Here is a 21,871-nt window from a genome sequence, read left to right as displayed (position 1 = left end):
GTGGCTGGACTATATACACTTTTAATTAAAAAAAAAAAATCTGAGCAAAATAAAAATAACTCTTGATACCAAGTTCTTTAAAGAATTCCTGGGAATTCAACTGTCCCAACTTTGGTTATCAAAACCAACCGCATGAGAAAGTCCATGTGGGTCAGACACAACTAGGCAAACATCTGGCCCAGGCAGCGGCTGGAGAAGCCGCACTGCACCGGGAGGCAGGTGCCTGCTAGAGCCGCTCCCGCTCGGGCCGCATGCTGAAGGGCTCCAGGCGCTCCGCCTCGGGCAGCATGCTGTTGAGCCTCTCCATCAGTGGCACTGTCTGGTCGATGCCCATCTGGATGCGGCGCAGGATGGCCGACATCTCATTCACCTTCTGGATCTGCTCCGCATACTTGGCATATCTTTTTTGGCGCTCCTGCATGAAGCAAAAGAGGGTTTCCACAGACAGATCCATCTGCAGGAAGTAAGCAGAGGCAAGAAGCATTACAGTCGGCCTCACACATCGTCCAGAGCAGGGGCTCTCAGCCTGGGGTCACAACTCCTTCACAGAGGCTGCATATCAGATATTTACACTACAGTTCATAACAGGAGCAAAATTACACTTATGAAGTGGCAACAGCATAATTTTAAGGTTGGGGGTCACCAACAGGAGGAGCTGCATGCGTTAAAGGGCTGCAGCATTAGGAAGGCTAGCACAACAGCGAAGCACTAGCAGCTGTGTGTTTTCAATACCCAGTGTTCTATTCTGCGTGTGCCTGAGTACTGTACAGTGATGTTCCTCGGCCACACATGAACATGAGCTGACTAGGCCAGGACAGAGACACAGAGAGACAGAGACAGACAGAGACACAGAGAGACACAGATAGAAAAGCCTGGCCCTACAGTGCAACAGAGTTTAATGGGACCAGCGATTTGGTTTACTGGTGAAGGGCACTTACTGCTTCTGCAGAGGGCTAGGGGTCAGCTCCCAGCACCCGCATGGAGGCTCATAACCACCTGTAACTCCCATTCCAGGAGACCCAGCTCCCTCATCTGACTCCTAAGGCTTCCTGCACGTGTGTGGAGGGCACAGACACTCTCAGACACATTCATATACACAATACAAACAAACTCTTATTAAAAGTTTCAAAGGGAAAAATTTAAATTAATAGGAGAAAGCTTGAAGAATAAGGATATGAAGATAACTTTTTTTGTATAGCAGTACAACGTGCATTTTAAGCCAAGTGTAATTACAGAATTTAAAGTTCAGCCAGGCATATACCTTTAGCAGAGTTCCAGGCCACCTGGGGCTACATAGTAAAGTAAGAACTCTATAAAGTAAACCCTTCTAGTAAGCTAAGATTAATTTACTGAGGAAAGTCTTCTTATAAAGGAAGTGCAGCCTGGGTCCTGTGTACAGTCAGGGTAGGCAGAGCCTTCTCCTTAGCCATGCACTCCATTCCCACCAACACCCTACATGCCCAGCCTGCAAAGTGCCTGGAATGCCCCTTTCTCTGCTGGGGAAGAGGAGGGAAGGCACTTAGACACCTGCACCCCTTTGCGAGGGCCCCACATGCACCCATGTCCTCTTTCCTTCCCACATACTTAACTGTCGAGACTCTCATTCCATCCTGGTCCCTGTCTTTCCCTTCCCACTGCATGCTGGGACCTCTGGAAAGGGTTTTCACGAACATGAGAGATCAAAGCCAGGCCCAAGGAAAACCAATCCTACTTTTACACGGTGAAATGGGGAGGGGGGCGGCTGGGGAAGACAGCATGAGCACTTCTTTAGCTGGTCTTCAAATGCTCAGAGACTAAGAGGAACTGGTGGGAGGGGCAGAACAAAACCCCAAATCCACCCAAATGGGAGCTCAGTGTGAGAGTGATGTGCCTTCAGAGGACGTGCTTATGCACTGCTCAGGCCTTAGGAAGCAGTGTGCCAGTGGCTCAGTGCTCCTGAGGGTGGCCACTAGCCCTGCCAAGATGCCCTCAAAAGAAGTCCCTTGGGAGGGACAATGGTATTCTGAAGGTATAGCCCCCAGAGCTAACCAACGGCTCAAACTCTGGAACCTTCTCTAGTCTTCACAGTATCTACCTTGCTGAGAGATCCCCTGCTCTCCATCCTTGTCTCAACCACAGGGACAGCCACATGAAGTCAGACAAAGGAGTTTACTTGAATTGACCTCCCGGGCTCTGGTGGGCCATGGCTAAAGTGCTTGGCAGTCAACTCATGAACCCTGACACGCAGCTCAGTGGTTTATAGCATCTTGTGGAGTGTCTGTTCAGATGCACACACTTCCCTGCATGGCCTCACGGGCAGCTGGGCATGTACATACTGCCTGTACAGCGGAACTCCTGGGGCGAGCCATACACACACCATTCCACACACAGTGACTGTCAGGACGTCCCATGTGTCATGCTGGCTCCCAACCATACACACACCATTCCACACACAGTGACTGTCAGGACGTCCCATGTGTCATGCCGGCTCCCGAAGGCAGAGACACTCAAACTCCTTCTATTCACACCATGTACTGCACATTAGCATAACTTTCCCACTGTCTTTAAGTATGACTTTACTGTTCCAGGAAACACAGGCAGACCCAGAAAAAGAAAACTTGCAAGTAACTAGGTTATGGGAACTTCCAGAAGAAACCCCAACTATTTAAACAAACAATTTGATGTTCCAATAAACAGTGAACAACTGTTTATTCTCCGTAACTCGTGTGTTAAAACCCTAGCCCTGATGTGGTCGCATGCCTCTTTGTGTGTTACAGTGGACGGGTCAGTCATGGCAGCCTCTGGGAACTTTCTTCACTGCCAGCTGGTAGTGAGTGAACTGCCCATCGCCTGCTCAGTCTCATCCTCCTCCGCACAGCTGAGGAAGAACATGTAAGCCACGCCCATGGGCTGGCAGAAAGGTGCACTTCAAGAAGCCCAAGCCATGGAGCTGTGTGGGTTAGAGCGGTCCCGGGCAGAGAGAGAGAAAACCTTTCATTTTTACACAAGTCTCTGCAATGTTGGGGTTTTTGTGACACTAGCACAATAAAGAGGTAATCCTGCCCTCAAGATCTTACATGTACCCTCTCTTTAAACCTTGCCCTGCACTCCATATACTGTCTCTGGTAGCAGAATGTTTCAAAGGACCTCCATACATGCGCCATGGTATATGTATATGCCAGGCATAAGTAAATATAAAAAGAAAAAGGCAATCCATGCACAAAGAAAATATTCACAACACATATATTTGATAGATTTATATCAAAAAAGCCAATATTAAGTCCCAGCACTTGGGAGGCAGAGGCAGGTAGATCGCTGTGAGTTCGAGGATAACCTGGTCTACAAAGGGAGTCCAGGACAGTCAAGAGTACACAGAGAAACCTGTCTCGAAAAAACAAAAGAAAGCCAATTAATGGTAAGAAAAGTCCATCAAGTCCTATCAGGATACCAAGGACACTCTGCACAGACACATGAAAAGTGCTCCTGAAATGCGGATGAGCCACAGTGGAGCCTGAACAGAGTGACCCTGGAGGACTGGACAGAGCTAGAGGGGTTACAGGGCTGACTCCAAGATGTACTATGACGCTTCAGACGTCAAAACAGACATATTGACCAATGGACAGAACAGAGCCCAGAAACTAATCCATGTGTTGACAGCACCAAGAACACACATTAAGAAAGAGTAGTCAGCCTAGACGTCCATCAAGAGATGAGCGGTAAGATGTAGGACATACATACAAGAGAGTTTGTTCAGTTGTGAGAATGAATAAAAGAATGGAACTGTGTCATCTGCAAGGAAATGGGTACAACTGAAGACCGTCATCTTAAGCAAAATAAGCCAGGCTCAGCTTGTATGTTTTCTCACATATGCAGAATCTAGATGATTTTCTTTGTCCAACCACTATAAAAACTTCACAAAGCTGTTACCAAACTGAAATATTGCCCTCAGGGTAACCTGAATCTGTGTTCCCAGACCACAGTCTCAAATATTTGGCTTCAGAATAAACTGTCTTATTCTTTGAGGTGAAAGCTGTGTTCTTACATGATCATAAAATAAATCTCTAAGGAGTGTGACTCTGTTTTGGTAAACATCAAGTGGCTGTGTGCGTGGGGGTAGGGTATGTGTGCACATGTATACGGCAGGGAAGCAGGGAGCCAGGGAAGACCCCGCAAATGGGGCACTGACATGGAGGGAAGACCTGAGGACTACCTGGAGGGGGTTCCATCCCTTTGGAGGAACTAGGGGGACTAGGAGAAGAAGAGCCAGTGGAGCGCAGGGTGCTGTGTTTAGGAAAGAGGCACAGCCAGATGCTATTACGCAGCTGTATCAACTGAACCCCTCCTACAGTAAGGAGAGTAAAAGGCTCTGCTCGGCTTTCATTTTATAGCTTTTGTGTGTTTATGATGTGTGTATGTGTGTGTGTGAGTGTGGGCAGACCTGTGGCATAGGACATGTGTGGTCAGTGGACAACCTCAGGCCACTCCTCACCGTCCTCTCGGTGTGGGAGGCTTTGTTCTTCTGCTGGGTGCAACAAGCAAGGGGCCTGTGGGCTTCCGGGGTCTCAGTGTCCCATCTCATCTGGAAGTGCTGCAACTACAGATACAAACTACCGTGCCTGGTTTGACTTGAGTTCTTAGGATTGGAACTCAGGTCCTTGCTGCTCAATTTTTAAGTCACTCCGTGGCGCTGGGGCTTTCAAGCTCATGACTGCCCCTTGTTTCTTGGTGGTTTCTGCTGTCAAATGCACAGTGGCCACTGATGGGGCCTGCGCCCAGTGGGCTTACACATCCAGCCTCAGGAGGAGCCTGTTCCAGCGGTCCCAATCCTCACTGGGCTGGGGTGGGAGGAACCTAGGTGCCTTCAAAGCCCTGGCTGAAATGGTTCACTCCCACACCTGGACAGAGCTCCACATCTGGGTAGGTCAGCCTCCAGACCCTGCAGATGGCTATGGAGATACAAGAAAGCTATTCCAAGTTCTAGTCCAGGCCTCAGAGCATGAAAGGAAGAGAAACATCCACAACAGAAACAATATAATGAACAGGAGGCTAAGGAGTCATTCCAGGTTGACAAGTATACACAAACACAAACACATATATATCACACATATACACACATATAAATACACATATATACATATATATACACACATACATATATATTACACATGCGCACGCGCACGCACGTGCACACACATATCATGTATGAAGACTGAGGCTTAAGCAGAACTGGGTTCAAACTCTGGTTTCACATGTGGCCAATTCCCTTTGGGGATTTCAGTTACTTAGTATCTCTGAGTCTCATCTTCTTCATCTCTCAGTTGGAGATAATAAGAGTGCCTGCCCTAGAAGGTTAGGAATGAAAATAAAGGATAGAGTGTACACATGTCTAGAAGAAGTAGAAAACAAGCTTTGTAAATGATCATGTGAACAAAACCAGGAAGGCAGTCTAGAAACCTCTTCTCAGGAAGACTGGAAAGCACTGCAAGAGGGAAAAGTGACGTGTACCTGAAGTGTACAGAGTGTGTGCTTGCTGCGAAGGTGGAGGTGCTGTGTCTCATCGCCAAGGCTAGCACTGTCTTCAGGCTCTTTATCTTCGTTGTGAACTTCCAATCTGTGAAATCTTACAGCTTACCTCCCCACCAAGCTTCCTGACAGAACCATCTCATACCAGCAAAGGACCCAAGTCCTAACTTCCCACAAGTCTTTCCTGTCCTTTATTTGTTATCAGTTTGTAGTACCAAGGATGGGACTCATAACCCTGCTGGACACCCACTCTGGCCCTGGCACCAAGTCTCTTTAATGACCGTTTTCAGCTATGAATATAAGCAACTCTTATAACCACTTGGTCAGACCCAACATGATTACAATAAAACTTTGTAAGTATACACAAGTGTGTGTGTTCTTAGAAATATTTTAGTTGCTGGGCATGGTGGCACACACCTTTAATCCCAGCACTCGGGAGGTAGAGGCAGGTAGATCACCGTGAGTTCGAGGCCAGACTGGTCTACAAAGTGAGTCCAGTATAGCCAAGGCTACAGAGCAACCCTGTCTTAAAAAACAAACAACAACAACAATGACAACAACAAAATTTAGCCATACCAGGGATTGATTCCAGGACCTCATACATGCTAGGCAAGCCTGAGCTGTCTCCCTGACCCTTTATAAGACATTTAGAAAAGATGCTGAGCATGAGGCAACACACCTTTAATCTTAGCACTGGAGAGGCAGAGGCAGTCAGGTGTCTGAGTTCAAGGCCAGCCAGTGATATGACACCACAAAACAAATACAAACAATCTTCCTTATTTATTTATTTATTTATCTTACAATATTTAAATGTGAGCTGGATATTATGTTTCCATCTGTAGTCTTGGCACCAAAAAGATGCTCAGGAGCCAGGCGTCATGGCACATGCCTTTAATCCCAGCACCTGGGAGGCAGAGGCAGAGGCAGAGGCAGGCTGATCTCTGTGAGTTTGAGGCCAGCCTGATCTATAAAGTGAGTCCAGGACAGCAGAGGCTACACAGAGAAACCCTGTCCCAGAAAACAAAAAACAAACAACAACAACAAAAGATGCTCAGGAGACTGAGCCCAGCCTACATTAACACAGCAAGACCTTAGCTTAAAAACAAAACCCCTAAAACACCATTTATGGTCTTAATTACCAACCCGCCCACAAAACCCTCAACCCAAAATTTGTCCTGCCTACAAGATGTACAAGGGTAAAAGATGGAATGGAACAGATATTGAGGGAATGGCAACCAATGACTGCCCCAATTTGAGACCTACCCCATGGGAGAGAGCCAACCCTTGACACTATTAATGATACTCTGCTATCCTTGCAGACAGGAACCTAGCATAACTGTCATCTGAGAGGCTTTATCCAGCAGATTATGGAAATAGATGCAGAAACCCACAGCCAAACATTAGGCAGAATTCAGGGAGTATTGTGGAAGAGCTAGGGGAAGGATTGAGGGAGCTGGAGGGGTCAAGGACACCACAAAAAGACCTACAAAGCCAACTAACCTGGTCCCATGGGGCTCGTAGACTCACTAATGAAAGAACATCTACGGATGGGTCCTAGGCCCCCTACACACATGAAGCTGCTGGGCTGATTTTTCCTCAAGTGGGTCCTCTAGCAATTGGAGCAGGGGCTGTCTCTGATTTGCACTTTGTTGCCTTTCTCTGGATCCTGTTTCCCTAGCAGAGCTGCCTTGTCTTGCCTCAGTAAAAGAGGAATCACTTAGTCCTGACGTGCCAGGGTGGGTTGGTATGGGGGGTGGGGCTGGAGGGGGGTGGGAGTGATGGGTAGGGGGTGCGGAGAAGGAAGTATGGGGAAAATGGGTGGGTAGGGGTGCGGAGAAGGAAGTATGGGGAAAATGGGTGGGTAGGGGTGCGGAGAAGGAAGTATGGGGAAAATGGGTGGGTAGGGGTGTGGAGAGGGAAGTATGGGGGAAATGGGTGGGTAGGGGGTGCGGAGAGGGAAGTATGGGGGAAATGGGTGGGTAGGGGGTGCAGAGAGGGAAGTATGGGGGAAATGGGTGGGTAGGGGGTGTGGAGAAGGAAGTATGGGGGAAATGGGTGGGTAGGGGGTATGGAGAGAGAAGTATGGGGGAAATGGGTGGGTAGGGGTGTGGAGAGGGAAGTATGGGGAAAATGGGTGGGTAGGGATGCGGAGAGGGAAGTATGGGGGAGATGGCTGTGAGAGTAGAACTGGGAGTAGAGGAGGGAGCGGGTTGCAATTAGGATTAGGATGTAAAATGAACAAATAAATATATTAATGAGGAAAAAAGAAAATATGTAAAAATAGCCCATTTTTCTCATCCTTTAAAAGTAATGTTTTAAAAAGTAATGTTCGGCTTTTAATGTGATATCTCTGTTAACTTAAGCCTCAAGGTCAGCTGTGACTTGCTCTCAATAGATAGCTCACCTTTTCTGTACATAAAAATCCTGTTCCTCAAGGAGAACACATTAGGAATATGGCTTTAGGGAGCAATAGGCCATGGGGACAAGGATGGCTGACTAATGGCTGCCTGTCATCTCTCCAGTTCCACCTCCATCCCAGCTTTGAACCATTATTGGATGGACAATGCAAAAATATGCAGGGATGCATGACTCTGCTCTCTTCCTGAAACTAAGTTCTGAGGCCAAAAACGGTCTATTGGACATGACTTTGACCAGATTTGCCTATTTGGCAATGGGCACTGTCAGTACAAAACAGCTTTTATCTCAGATTTTGCTCTGGAGGCAAATATGAGTGACTGGGCCTGAGAACAGATTTAGGTTACCCCAAATACTACATTCTACTATGGTAATGTCTAACAAAGTTTTTTATAGTTAAAGACAACAGAAAGTTCTAATTTAAGACACTTCTCAAATACACTGGTAGGTGTTCTCAAATACATCGGAACATCAGGTAGGTATTACAGTAAAGTGAGGAAACCTCTGCCATAGGCCTCAGATGTTCTTAGCATCCAGGTTTGGAGAAGCTAGTGCTCTGTCCATTTATTGCCACAAAGTAACAGAAATCAGAAGTCGTAGATTTAAATCCAGAAGTCAGGCTTAGCTTCTACTTTCTAAACTGAGGAACACAGCACCTGTCTCTTCTGTATCAGTGTGACAGTACGATTATAGATGAGGGCTGGAGAGCCAGCTCAGTGGTTAGCAGTGCACGGATCTTCCAGAAGACCTGAGTTTGACTTCCAGCACCAATGTCAGGTTCATAACTACCTGTAATTCCACCCTAAGTGGACCCAGTGCCCCTGGCCTCAGAGGGCAACCATATTCACAGGTACATACCCACTCACAGGCATACACACATACACACAATTAAACCTTTCAAAAACATGCAAATGAGATGATATGTGCAAATGTGACTTATAAACAGAGCTATAAACTGCAAGGTCATATTATTGCAACAAGTCTCGCTGAATGGCCAGATATGTCTGGAGATTTGTTCTTTACAGCACTCAAAATTAATGTCCCAAATTATATGGCCACAGTAAAAGAAAAACTGCTTTAACATCTACCTTTCTTCAGTGCATCTCCTGAGAGCTGCTCATTCTCTCATGGGAGGGCAGTCAGCATAGCGACAGGGTTGGCACTGCCCTGCAGGCAGAATCTAGGGGTATGGCTGCAGCCTATTCATTTCCCCAGAGAAGACAGGAACAGCCACAGCAGGTGAGAGGACGTCAATGACTAGTCATTTGGGAAAAGAACATCAGGCTACAGCGACTACTTCTCACCCACTAGGAGGCAGAGAGCTGGCAGTTTAACAACCAGGGAAATCACAAGAAAACCAAAATATGCATGGCCTTCTACACCAGTGTTCACAGCAGCATTTTCACAGCAGGCAGACACAAAAATAACCCAACTGTCCATCAATGTAGGACGGAATAGCCAAAATGCAGTGTGCCCGAAGAGCAGAAGACCATTTGGCCATAAAATCAAATGAAATGCTGACCAAAAATTATGACTTGGATAAACCTCAGAAGTGTTGTGCTAAGTGAAGAAAACACGACACAAATGGTTACATATCATAGGATTCCTTTCACATGTGAGGCCCCACATGGACAATCTATAGAGACAGACAGTAGGCTCAAGTTGCCAGGTGATAGAGCACTGAGAGTGGGGAGTAACAGTGTGTGCCCATTTCTAGGGAGGGCAAGTGTTCTGGAATTGGTTGTGTTAGTTACACACCTTTGACTTAGCGTAAAGACCACTGAACTGTACCTTGTAAGAAGGTTAAGCTATGAGACTCAGGTCTCAGTCCTCACAGACAAACCCAATACCTGAACTTCCTTTCACACCTGCAATAGCACCAGGCACAGGCTGTTCTCAGATCTGACCTGAAATGGGAGCCTGCACTGACACTGGACCCCAGATGGCCACTTGCAAAGGATCAGAGTTCACAATGATGAAACCCATTTGGCAATCCTGAACTAAACACTGTCCAGTGGCCTCAAACAAATCACTGCAGCCAAGTAAAACATTACAAACCCAAGGAAGGCAGGTGCTCGGTGCACAAGAGCAGCAATGCAAAGGGGCCGTGGGATGCTCAGTCCCATGCTTTGCTGTGACAATACCAAGCCACAAGAGAGGACACGGAGTACCTCTCTTGGCATCCCTTCTTTCCTGTTCTGAAACTGACTCATATGGGTCACATTCTTCTTTGATTTTTTTAAATAAAAATGGAGTATCCTTAAGGGGGACATTCTGATATATTTGTACATAGTGAGAGGACGTTTGCAGTCATGCTGTTTCTCCTATGGTACTGATGGGAGGCACTTTCAAGGTCTCCATCCTACACCCTGATGATTAGGTTTCCTTATGTCAGCTTCCATGGGTTAGCTGTCTCCACTTCAGAAAGTAGGTGGGCCTGCTGTCACTCAAAGCCGGCCCCTTCTGGCCCATTCTTACTCTTTATTCCCACCACACTGCCACTTCTTCCATTCCCGCAGAAGACTCAGGAGTCTTTTTCTGGAGGACTCTCTCTTGTACAACTGACAGCGGATAGATGTTTTCATTAATTATACCACAGGCTGAATGGCATGAGTTACCACATACTGATATTCTGAAGTGAGCTTGCTTCCCCAGTAGGAAAGTTCTGAAGAGGCTACAATGACAGCTTTCAGAATACACTCCAGCCATTCTTTCTCATGCGGAGACTTTTACTCTAGAAATTAAACAACAGAACCCCACTCCAGCAAACTGCAGTTAGCTTGATTTACGGAAAACGAAAATCCACTGTTGGGACTGCTTCTTTGGGTAATCCACAGACTGACTTGGATGGTGGAGCCTAATATACACTATTCACTGGTTCACTCATTATTTTAACAAATGTGATAAGATAATCTGCAAGTTGCAGCTACTGACCCCTAAATATCCACTAAATGGCAGACACTGCTGTACATTCTATATGCCTTACCTTTATGTCCCTTGACAATCCTCTAGGGATTCTGGGAAGATAAAAATATGCCCGAAGTTACTCAGCTAGTTTAAGCAGAGCAGAAATTCACAAATACATAATTCCACTTAGCTTTTGCTCCTCTTTTCTACAGAACCCATTAAGTCAAACGTCAGAGCAAGCAAATGTGATGCCTCTTCGAAACCCATAATGAATGAATCTGAAGAGCAATTTTTAGTGTTTTCAAGTAAAGTAAGAAAACACTTGATTTGTAATGTAAACACCAACATTTACTTTTTCAAAAACAAAAGCAATACATTACCAGATTTAACATGGATGCTCACCAAGCAAATCTAAGTAGACACTGCAGGGGCTAACATCTCTGCACACTGCACACTCTGACCTCACAGGGACTTATGACAAAGCAGGGAAAGCTGAGATGTTCTCTTACAGAGGGAGCCTGTGGACAGCCAAGCCCCAACTCCAGATCTCCTGACTTCAAGAGCCACCACCGCACAGTCCAAGTCAAGTCCACAGCTGATCCTGTTGGAAAACTTTCCTTTCCATAATTTGTTCTGCCTTTGCACAACATTCAATTGTATGGGATCTAAAATTAAGTTTCTCGGGACATTTCTAGCCATAAGGGAAACAAAAATCTATTGCTAAATAAAGTCAAAACTCAAGGAACGATGTCAGCAAATGCACATCTCTGTGTGTGTGTTAGGAAGAGGAGGGCGCTCAGGTGAGCCGAGGTCTGTAGTTAGAAAGCTGCTGGCTGAGCAGAGCTCTAGCCACTTCCTTCTGCATTACGTCAACCTTCTCCTTGGGCTCCCTATGGCCCTGCCACTTCCTGTTGCACAAGGACAAACAATGGGCAGACTGTCGCCAATGTTTCCATTAATTACACCACAGGCTGGGTGGCATTGATTACCGCATACTGGCCATTTTGAAATGACCCCATTTCCTTTGTTCAAGTGTCTCAGTGAAGGAATACATTTTACTCATGTCTGAGAGAATGAAGAGATACCAGAAACTGGGCAATCTGAATGGCATAGTCACTTTGTTCTAATCATTATTTTATTGCTTGACTGGCTTCTCCTCATACGGACTTCCCTTCTGTGCTCTGTCTAACTAAGAAAAAAAATCTTAAAACCTTAATAAAACATGTAAATTCAGACAGATTATGTCCCTCGCCTGGACTTGAAAAGGGTGCAAAAGTAAATAAGAAAAAGAAAGATTTCAGTCAGGGTGTGTGAGAGGAAGAAAGAAGGTCAGACAGATACAACAGACAGGAGCTGTGAGCTCAGTGCAAGGCTGCCAGTCTCTCATCCCACTACAGCTCACACACTCAGCTGGAGGCCATAAGTCAGAGGCCCTGGGGATTGAGGGCTGATGCTAAAAGTCCTGGGCCCCAAAGGCCAGAAGGGAACTTGGGGAGACCATCAGACAGATGAAGACCCCCAAACATGTCATTTTAGGATTCCCTGTTGCAATGTCTAAGACGAAAGGGAAATAGAAGTCTATACAAGTAACACTCTGGTACTTTTACACCTGTGCTGCTGTCTAAACAGTGGCAACCTGGATTACCTAAATGCTCTGTGATCCCTCTAAGTCCCTCACAGTATGAGCACTGACTCAGAGAGTGACTTCAGATATGGCTGAGATAAGTACCTCACTCAACTCCTCTACCATCAGCCTGAAGAATGAACCTGAGTGTTCAACCCAGGATGGTGACCGCAGACCAAGGATTTGGTATACCACCCTAGCCAGCAGCCAGGAGCTTCTATATACTAAACCTGTGAGCCTGGTAAGTCCAGAGGCCCATATCACTCCCTACTCAGAGTAGGTAACTATGAACAGTCATTGCATAAACATTTTCCCAACTCTAGGGAAGAAACAAAGCCTTCCTTCTGATAAGGGAAACTAGGATGGTTTTATGTGGTTAGGCTGGTGGTCTGTTGGAGGACAAGTAGAGCAGAAAAGTAGGGCATAGATATCTAGCAAGATGCATATAACAGAAGCCATAGAGCAGGAGTTGAGTCTGGACAGCAGCCTGAATTTAGTGGATTTTGGAGATTTCGATTATGACCATTACACATTATATGGAAGGCAGGTGTGTGTCTGACCACAGAAATTCAAAGTCTCAGCAAAAACAAAAGGGAAAGAAATACATGGAGCATCTTCTGGGTTTATTCCAAGGAGTGGAATAGCTGGGTCTTGAGGAAGCCCTATTCACAATTTTCTGAGAAAATGCCAGATTGATTTCCAAGGTGGTTGTACAAGTTTGCACTCCCACCAGCAATGGAGGAGTGTTCCTTTTTTTCCCACATTCTCGCCAGCATGTGCTGTCACTTGAGTATTTTATCTTAGCCATTCTGATAGGCTAAGTCATTTTGATGTGCATTTCCCTGATGACTAGGGACACTGCACTTTTAAAAAAGTGTTTCTCAGCCATTTGATATTCCTCTGTTGAGAATTCTCTGTTTAGCTCTGAACCCCATTTCTTAATTGGGTTATTTGGTTTGGTGGCATTTAATTATATATATATCTTTAAGTCTCTGAAGAAGGAATTGATGATGATATCAGATGATGGAAAGATCTCCCTTGTTCATAGATTGGGAGAATTAACATAGTAAAAATGCCCATCTTATCAAAAGCAATTTACAGATTTGGTGCAATCCCTATCAAAATATCTACGCAAATTTTTAAAGACCTTAAAAGATCAATTCTCAACTTCATATGGAAAAACAAAAAACCCAGAATGGCTAAAACAATCCTGTACAATAAAAGATCCTCCACAGGAATCTCCATACCTGATCTAAAGCTGTATAATAGAGCAACAGTAATTAAAACAGCATGGTACTGGCATAGTAATAGGCTGGTTGATGAATGGAATCGAATCAAAGACCCAGAAATAAATCCACACACATAAAGACATTTAATTTTTGACAAAGAAGCCAAATCTTTTGTAATTGCTAACCTTCATCTTTTTATATGCTATTTTAATCTCCCTCTTTTCTGTCTTGTTGTCTGTTTCTCCCCTGGAGTATAAGACCTAGGAAGAATTTTTCCTGTTTGTTTTGTCATAATTTCTTGACACCTACAACAGAGCCCTGTCAAGTTTATTCACCTAGGGGATGGATAAACGTGCAGTATTCAGAATTCTGAGCACATTCTGTCCTAGTTTGCTTCTCAGTTGCTGTGATGAAACACTGACAAAAACAAGTTGGGGAGGAAAGGGTTTAATTTACATTTCCATGTCACAGCTCATTACTGAGTGATGCCAAGGTAGGAACTCAAGCAGGGCAGGGACCTGGAGGCAGGAACTGAAGCAGAAACCGTGGAAGAGTGCTAATTACACCCTTACTCTCCGAGGCTTGCTTAGTCTTTCTCACACTTCCCAGGACCACCTGCTAGGAGCAGCACCGCCCACAGTGGGCTGGGCTCTTTCGCATTCATCACATAATGCCCACAGGCCCGGCTGATGGAGGCAAATCCTCAGCTGAGGTTCCTCTCTCCACGCAACTCTAGTTTGTGTCAAGTTGACAAAATCTGACCAGCCAATTAGGTAAGTAAGAAAAAAATCTGCAGATAGTAAGGCAGAGCTCTGAGATGGCTGATACACTTGAGGAAAAACAGTGTTCTGAGATGGGAGGGGTAAGTAACACACGCTTAAGATGAAGAGTTTGTAAAATATAGAAAAATAAAGGCAGGCTGAGGACGAAAAACCCCACCCCAACTGTGCCATGTAGTTGATGTTAGCTGATCTTTAAGAGTATGGAACAGCTGAAGTCATGTTGAATGCATAGTTCCATGTCTTAGTTTTGTTCAGTAATCTTTAAAAACACACTTCTTCCTACAACTCCTGCTCTTCACTCACAGTGGGACTTACACCCTGTGGAGTTTACTATGTGGCCTGACACCCTCAGTCTCAAGCTCTTCAACATGTGTACTGTAGGAGTAGAAGTCAAAGGCGACACAGATGCTCCAACTATGGCTCAACATTTAGTATAACCATGGGCACACACCCATTCCCAGGCTCCTGTGGATCTGGCCACATCGTTGAGTTCAAGCCAGAGTCATGTGAAACCAGTAGGTTCAGCCTGTAAGACATCCTAATCTTTGTCACTCCATGATGTTCTGTCAGGGGGATGCTATGAAGATCACAAAGCCACAAAGTGTGAGGAACCTGTAACCCTGAACTCAACAGAGGAGAGCCATCTGCTGACAAGAATTACTCTGAACATCAGCACAAGCTATACTTCTATAGCAGCTAAAAGATTACAAGTGCTAAGTGTAATTACTGCTGCAGCCCAGCCTACGTGTCCTAATACTACTCTCAAAACAGTTATTTTTCCCTGACAGAATGAGAAAGCTTATCAGTCTGTAGGATGAAGACTCTAGGAAGCTGTTCATTTAACAAGCACTCATTGCTTACTACAAGCCAGGCATTATCTTAGGCACTGCAGCAATGAGTCAGCTTTCTATTACTTAAAAAAAAAAAAAAAAAAAAAAAAAAAAAAAAAACCAAAAAACCAAAACCAAACCAAACCAAACCAAAAACCCTGATATAACCAACTTAGAAGTTTACACTAGATTTTAATTTTGCACCACTGTAACTTGTAAGATAGACGGGTAGCATGGGGTTTTCTGAAAAGCTTTGTTTTTCCTACAGCAAGGCTGGCATATAGGAGCTTGAGGGAGAAGAAAACTACTTACTCTGTGGCCAAGAAGCAAGAGATTAGCACTACACAGGTTGAGGTTTCTTTGAAGGGTTTGGCAACCATAAAAAAAACCCAGTGATCTCCTTCCTGGGTGGCTCTACCACTTCCCAACAGTGTGGCCCTGGGGACCAAACCTTTAATACATGGGGCCTTTGGGTGACATACAAGATCAAAACTATCATAGCACCAATGTCCAAATTTGCTAACATTCCTTATTATTCTCAGTAAAGACATGCAGGACAGGAAGATCTTTTCTAAGCCACATTTCCATGTCTATAAACTAAGTGTCCCTTAGTTTACAGGCTACAAGTATTTTCTGGGGTTCCTTTCAGGAGGAGGCTACCCCCAAAGCCTCTAACTCTGCCTAGTCTGTGGAGGAAGGAGACAACAATTACATCATACTGTAGAGCCCGGCACATGTGCTAGCACCAGGAGAGCTGGCAGAGCCAGCTGCCTATGGCCACATCTCAGGCAGGCAGGCTGGGGGATAAGTAGGCTGTTCACACATGCTGGCAAGTCAGTGTCCAGCACGTGAGGAGAGTTCAATCTAGTGGCAGGAGCAGTCAAATAACTGGGCTGTGCTCATGTCTTGCCAAAGAACGCAAGCCTACATTTCCAACAGGCAAGTAATAAATTTGGCTCGGCCCTCTTCCAAGAGTTCTGTGTCCTGGCAGGGCAGGGACGGTGGGAAGGAGCATGGGGCCAGGCCTGAGGAAGCGCTGCACAGCATGCCTTACTGCCAGAACCAGAGTGAGCCCAGTCTCCCATCTACACTTCATGCCACCCAAAGGGCCAGCTGTATTTCTTACTGCAAAGAAAGGCTGCTCAGAGGATGGGGGGTGGATTTTAATTACATCGCATACTCTCAATCTGAAATTTATATCAGAGTAATGTGTAAGACAGAAAGAAAATTCAGACTTTTCTGGAAATGCTTTGTCTCACTATTTCATCAAAAATAGCAGCCAGCTATCTCAATGCTTTGCCAAAATCTTTGGCTTTAAAATAAAGTACTCTCAACTCATTTTATAATCTCAGGTCAAGGAAGCAGAAATGGATGCCAGAATATGTTCAAAGCAGGGACAGGAGTCAGCTGATGTTATTTGAAGGAGGTTCAGTGTGCAGTGGCAGTCAGAGTGCTGCCTGGCCAGTGTTCACACTAAGCAGACTTGGAACTGAAGGCAGTGTGAACACTAATGCCAGCTAAGGCAGGATTCGCCACACTATGGGAACCACTCTTATCCTCCGTCAGTCTTTAGCCTGGGAGAGCACAATGTACAAGTAGTCAGCTCACATACTTGGCAACAGCTCCATCCAGGCCTACATTACAGGAGGAAACCCCTGTGGTCTTCCATCCATCCCCCTGTTCCCCATCCTGGGTACAGAGCAAAAAATGGCAGCTCCCATGCATTTCTTTACAGCAGTTGAATGCCTACTGTGTGAGAAAAGAAGAATTAAAAGTGAAGTGAAGGGTTCTAAACATGGAAAACGTAAGTATGAGTTTTTCTTATATGAAATATTTGTACTCAAAGTACTTCAGAAGTTTTTGCTTTAGATTTTGGAATATTTGCACAGACTTTACCATTTGTACATCCTTGATCCAACAATCTGAAATTGTAAATGCTCCCAAATCTGCCACTGTTTGCCTCTCAGATCAATGCTCAAAAAGGTCCATGTTTTGGAGCATCTTGGATTTAGATAGTTTGATTCAGGGTGCTCATGTCATAGGGAGGGAGGGAGAGAGGGAGAGAAGGATAGAGGGACAGAGAGGGAGAGAGAGGGAGAGGAAAAGAATAGTAGCAATTTCTAGGCTTGGTGGTGTACACCTGTAATCCTAGCACACCGGGAGAGGCAGGCGGACCACTGTGAGTTTGAGGCCAGCTTGGTCTACAAAGTGAGTTCAGGACAGCCAAGGCTACACAGAGAAACCTGTCTCAAAAACAAAACAAAAAAACCAAAAAAACAAAAACAAAAACAAAACAAACAACACCCCTCCCCCCACTGAAAAAAAGAATAGTAGCAATCAGAAGATCCATCAGTCAGTGAAGAGCTCACCATGCAAACATGAGGCCCTGAGTTTGACCCCAAACTCACATTTTAAAAAAATGCAGGGAGTGGTGACATAGTGTACCTTGTAATTGCAGCATTCAAGAGATCCCTGGGGTTTGCTGGCCAACCAGCCTACCTTAATCAGTGAGTTCCAGACCTTGTCTCAAAAAACAAGGTAAACAGTGCCTCTAGTAATGACACCTGAGGTTGATTTCTGACTTCTGCACCCGTGTACACATGCACACCTACATAGGCACCTGCACACAAGCATGTGCACACATACATACACAATTCATCTTAGTCATTAACTTAGGCAAGTCCCAAGTAAACTTTAAGGACTGGAGTTTCCTCATCTGTGCATTGAATTAGAGACTCTTTAGGGTCTGTTTCTAGTCCTATGTGATCCTTGGCTGTCTGAGCAGGGATAGCAACTCTTGATTCACCAAAACTCCTGATGCTTCTAAATACCCTATGCTACCAGGATATACTAATGCCAATACCCCTAAGAATTAAAAACACAGGCATTACTAGAATCAGAACAGGGTTTACTCTTAAAGTCTTTAAGCAAGCATATAATAATAGCAGATTAACTGAAACAAAATACACCTAGTAGCTTTATCCTGGGTAAGAAGCTATGAACATGTGTCCAGGGACAGCAACTAAAGTGGGAGGTGACAAAATCAAGACCCAGATCAGAATGACAGGAGGAGCTCCACTGTCTCAGCTCTGTCTTCTGCCACCTGCCTCCTCCCTAGTCTCTCACTGTTGCTAAAGCTCCCTTTCCTGGGAGAGACAGAACAGTGTGAACAGCATCTATCCCTCCTCCTGACACCCTAAGGACAAACCAGGATGTGATTCCACCAAGGTTCACCTCAAGGAACCAAAGCTTATTAGGCTTACTCACGGAGCACAGGTGAGGAGCTATAGGCTGGACCATAGACGGCCTTAAAGTAGCCAGACTGGAAGGTCTGCACCCAGCATGGACAGTGGCTTTCCCATAACTGCAAAGATGGAATCCCTTCTCTTCATGAGTCACAAACCCCTATTATCCTCTGGCCCCACCCAGAAGACTATGTGCAATTAATGCAGAATTGCATGCAACTGGTTGGGAGGAGTGGCAGGATGCTTAGGTGAGGATCTTACGACCCTCTCCACCCCCTCCTTTGATGAAGGAAGGGAAATGTAGTCAACAGGCACAGCTGCAACGGTCTTTTGCCTAGCACAACTCCCAAAGATGTGGCAGTTCGGCTGGAAGGAATAGTCTTAACCCTATGCCCCCTGCCCCAAAAGCACACTAGCTGGCAAGCGCTCTCCTTCTCATTTATGTTTCAATAAACCTGAATTTCAATGACAGGTGTAGCCTAAAACGTAAAGTGTTTATGTGCCATCTTCTCAGTCATTAGAAGAATCCAGAAGATACCAAGAAAACCACCCAAAGTGATCAGAAAGGATGTCCACTGCTTGGAAGCCAGGGACTACATTTTACCACTATCTATCTCCACATCTTCAGAAAACCCAAGCTTCCTAGGGAGGGAACCAGTTTGCTGTTCACGAGCACTCCTAGAATCAGACCAAAAATCACCTATTTTGGCATGTAAGAAATCACTCGGGATTTTTGGGAAACCAGAGTTCACAGAAAATATCTGCCTTGCTTCTAGGCAGGTCTTTACCACACCGGTTGTTGAGGGTAGGTCTCTAAATGGGCCAGCACTTAGCCTGTTGCTAGACTCAAGAAACTTCCCATGAGCCAATTCATGGGAAGGTCAGGCCTTTCTCTCTCAGTCACACTGTACTGAAAACAATGACTACACTGTCGCACTGACTGTACAGCAGCCCCAGTTCTAGTCATGGCACCTTGAGTAACTCACTGAGGCAGATACTGTTCTTGTATCTCTGAACAGACTGAGGGACCAAGGCTTATAAGGATTGAGTAAACCAATCTGAGGCTACACAACTAGTTAGAGACAGTGTGAAGACTGGCCCCTTGCCACTTGTGGCTCTAGTGTTCACAAAACATTATGTGAAATGACTCACAGACACAAAGGCCAGAGACTAGTGTTCCAACATGACACATCCCAAAGCTAATTTTCTTCTAATACTGTCAAGCTGTCTCCCACCTGTCTATACTCATTTCCCAACACCTGTTTTCTCTAACCTCAATCACTCCAGGATATCTTAATTTTTCTCATGGAAATTCCAGTATACATTGCAACCAAACAGTCTCCATTGACAGCACTCTACTGATAGTGATATAGGTTTTATATTTTTGTTCTGTGTTGTTTTATTTCCCCAGGCAGACTAACATCTCAGAGAACAGGACGAGGTCACATTTCCCTATAATCCCAAGAGGACCTCCCACTAAGTGGGTATGCCATAGTTGCTCAGCAATAGTGGTTGAGGGATGGGTAAGGGGTCACCTTATGGCCAATAAGCAAACCAGTGGTCAAAGTCTACTGTAAGGCTGGGAAGGGAGCCATTTCCATGGCTTATTCTCCCCTCTGACATGTATATATCTTTAAACATAAATTTCTCATTCAAGAGCATGACTCAAAATTCTTATCAAAGGCTTATCTAAATTTGACATTGTTTTGTGTGTGGCTATAGTTAGGTTTTCTTCTGATGTGAATAAGATGATCACAGAAGCTGCTGCTTAACCCTCTGCTGCATATTCTTGGTGATTACTAAATCTCCCTTTCAACACATACAGCATTAGGTCACTACTTCATACTCCTGACCAAGCCTCTAGGAAGCATCTGGGCTAAGAGCAGAGAGCCTGTGCTTGCTCACAACTATGTGCTCTGCCTTATGTATCTGGAAGTGACTAATCCCAGCCCTTGGGTTTGCAGTGAGCAGAGATGGACACATGTCTCAGGAGTTTGCTAACAGTCACCCCACTGAAGCACAAAGGGCACATGACACCACTAGGGAAAATCCTGAAAGTGTCACTCCCTCTGCCCTGAGAACAACTGAGGTCCTGCTCATCACTGTGAGAACTGTTGCCTGTTTTGAAATAACCCTGAGAAACTAGAGATTGACTCTCCCATCTCTGAAATGCTTGGAACCAGAAGTGTTTATGTTGTTTGATTTGAGAATACCTACATATTTATACATAATGAGATATTCTGTGGAGGGAACCTAATTCTAAAAATGAAATTTATTTATACTTCTGATGTTTTACACACATCGCTTGAAGATAATTATATGTTGGTTTTGTTGTTGATGATGTTGTTGTTGTTTGGATTTTTTGAGACACGGTTGAGAAAGAGACGTGTACAGAGATTTGTAGCCCTGGCTATCCTGAAACTCACTCTGTAGACCAGGCAGGCTGCCTGCTTCTGCCTCCTGAGTGCTGGGCTTAAAGGCATACTCAGGTAATTAATTTTATTCCTTCTCAAGTTTCTGATGGGGTTGAAGACCAGATTGTTTAGTTTTACAATTAAGCTTAGTTGTTTAGGGGCTAAGATGTTTTTAGGTCTAGATAGATGTTTTAAGTTGATAGAGATGAGATAGGATAGATATTGATTTACATTCAGAATTTGAGATGCACTAAGATAGGAAAGATGTTTTCTTCAAGGCTGCCAAATACAAATAGCCAAAACACTATGAGTGTAACATTTATATACTTCCTGATTGTTTCGTGGTTCTTCTTGTTATATGTAGTTTATATGTGTAATAATATAAATGTATATATAAAAAAAGAAAAAAATACTATTGAAAGTGTATTAAGACAAGAAAATGGAAGGAAGCGAGTTGGGATGAAGAGGCTCAGCAGAGGCACGAAAGGGCAAGACTGAGAGGTGAGTATAATCAAATTATGTGATACAAATTTATGAAAATGTCATAATGAAACATTATTTTGTATGGTAAATGTATGCTAGTAATAAGCTTTTATTTCAGTGAGATGTTAACAGATGTTAGTTAGGGCAAGTGTTCTGAGGTGAAATTAGTTCGGAATGTACTGGTTCCCTTTACTGTGAGACTAATAAGAACTTTAAATGTCTATGATGTGACTTTCCGAGGTGTGGTAATGAATATGCAAGTTTAACCTACACGGGATAAGTATTTTAGGACTTGTTTTGGAAAGTAGTCCTTTGTACCAGTGGTTCCCACATCCCAGTTAATGAAGGGCAGCATTAGGTATCATTTGGCAAGCTTATTAAAACAATGATTCATGGGCCACACCCTAGTTAGGGAGGGGAGAACACATCATTCAAATGAA

The 21,871-nt window shown here is 44.7% G+C and overlaps 1 protein-coding gene across 1 annotated transcript in view; it reads right to left on the bottom strand.

Annotated features, from left to right (window-relative positions):
- Nucleotides 1-211: 211 nt before the first annotated feature.
- Nucleotides 212-21,871, bottom strand: part of Borcs5 (BLOC-1 related complex subunit 5) — a 68,255-nt gene continuing 46,595 nt past the window's right edge. The window contains exon 4 of the mRNA XM_051155479.1: nucleotides 212-454. Coding sequence (XP_051011436.1) covers nucleotides 227-454 — 228 coding nt within the window. The 3' untranslated portion in view covers nucleotides 212-226. The remainder of the gene's footprint in view (nucleotides 455-21,871) is intronic.

Source organism: Acomys russatus, chromosome 13, assembly GCF_903995435.1.
Source record: "Acomys russatus chromosome 13, mAcoRus1.1, whole genome shotgun sequence".
NCBI classification, from domain to species: Eukaryota; Metazoa; Chordata; class Mammalia; order Rodentia; family Muridae; genus Acomys; species Acomys russatus.
The sequence above is the reverse complement of the archived record's forward strand: the minus strand, read 5'-3'. Positions and strand labels throughout refer to the sequence as shown.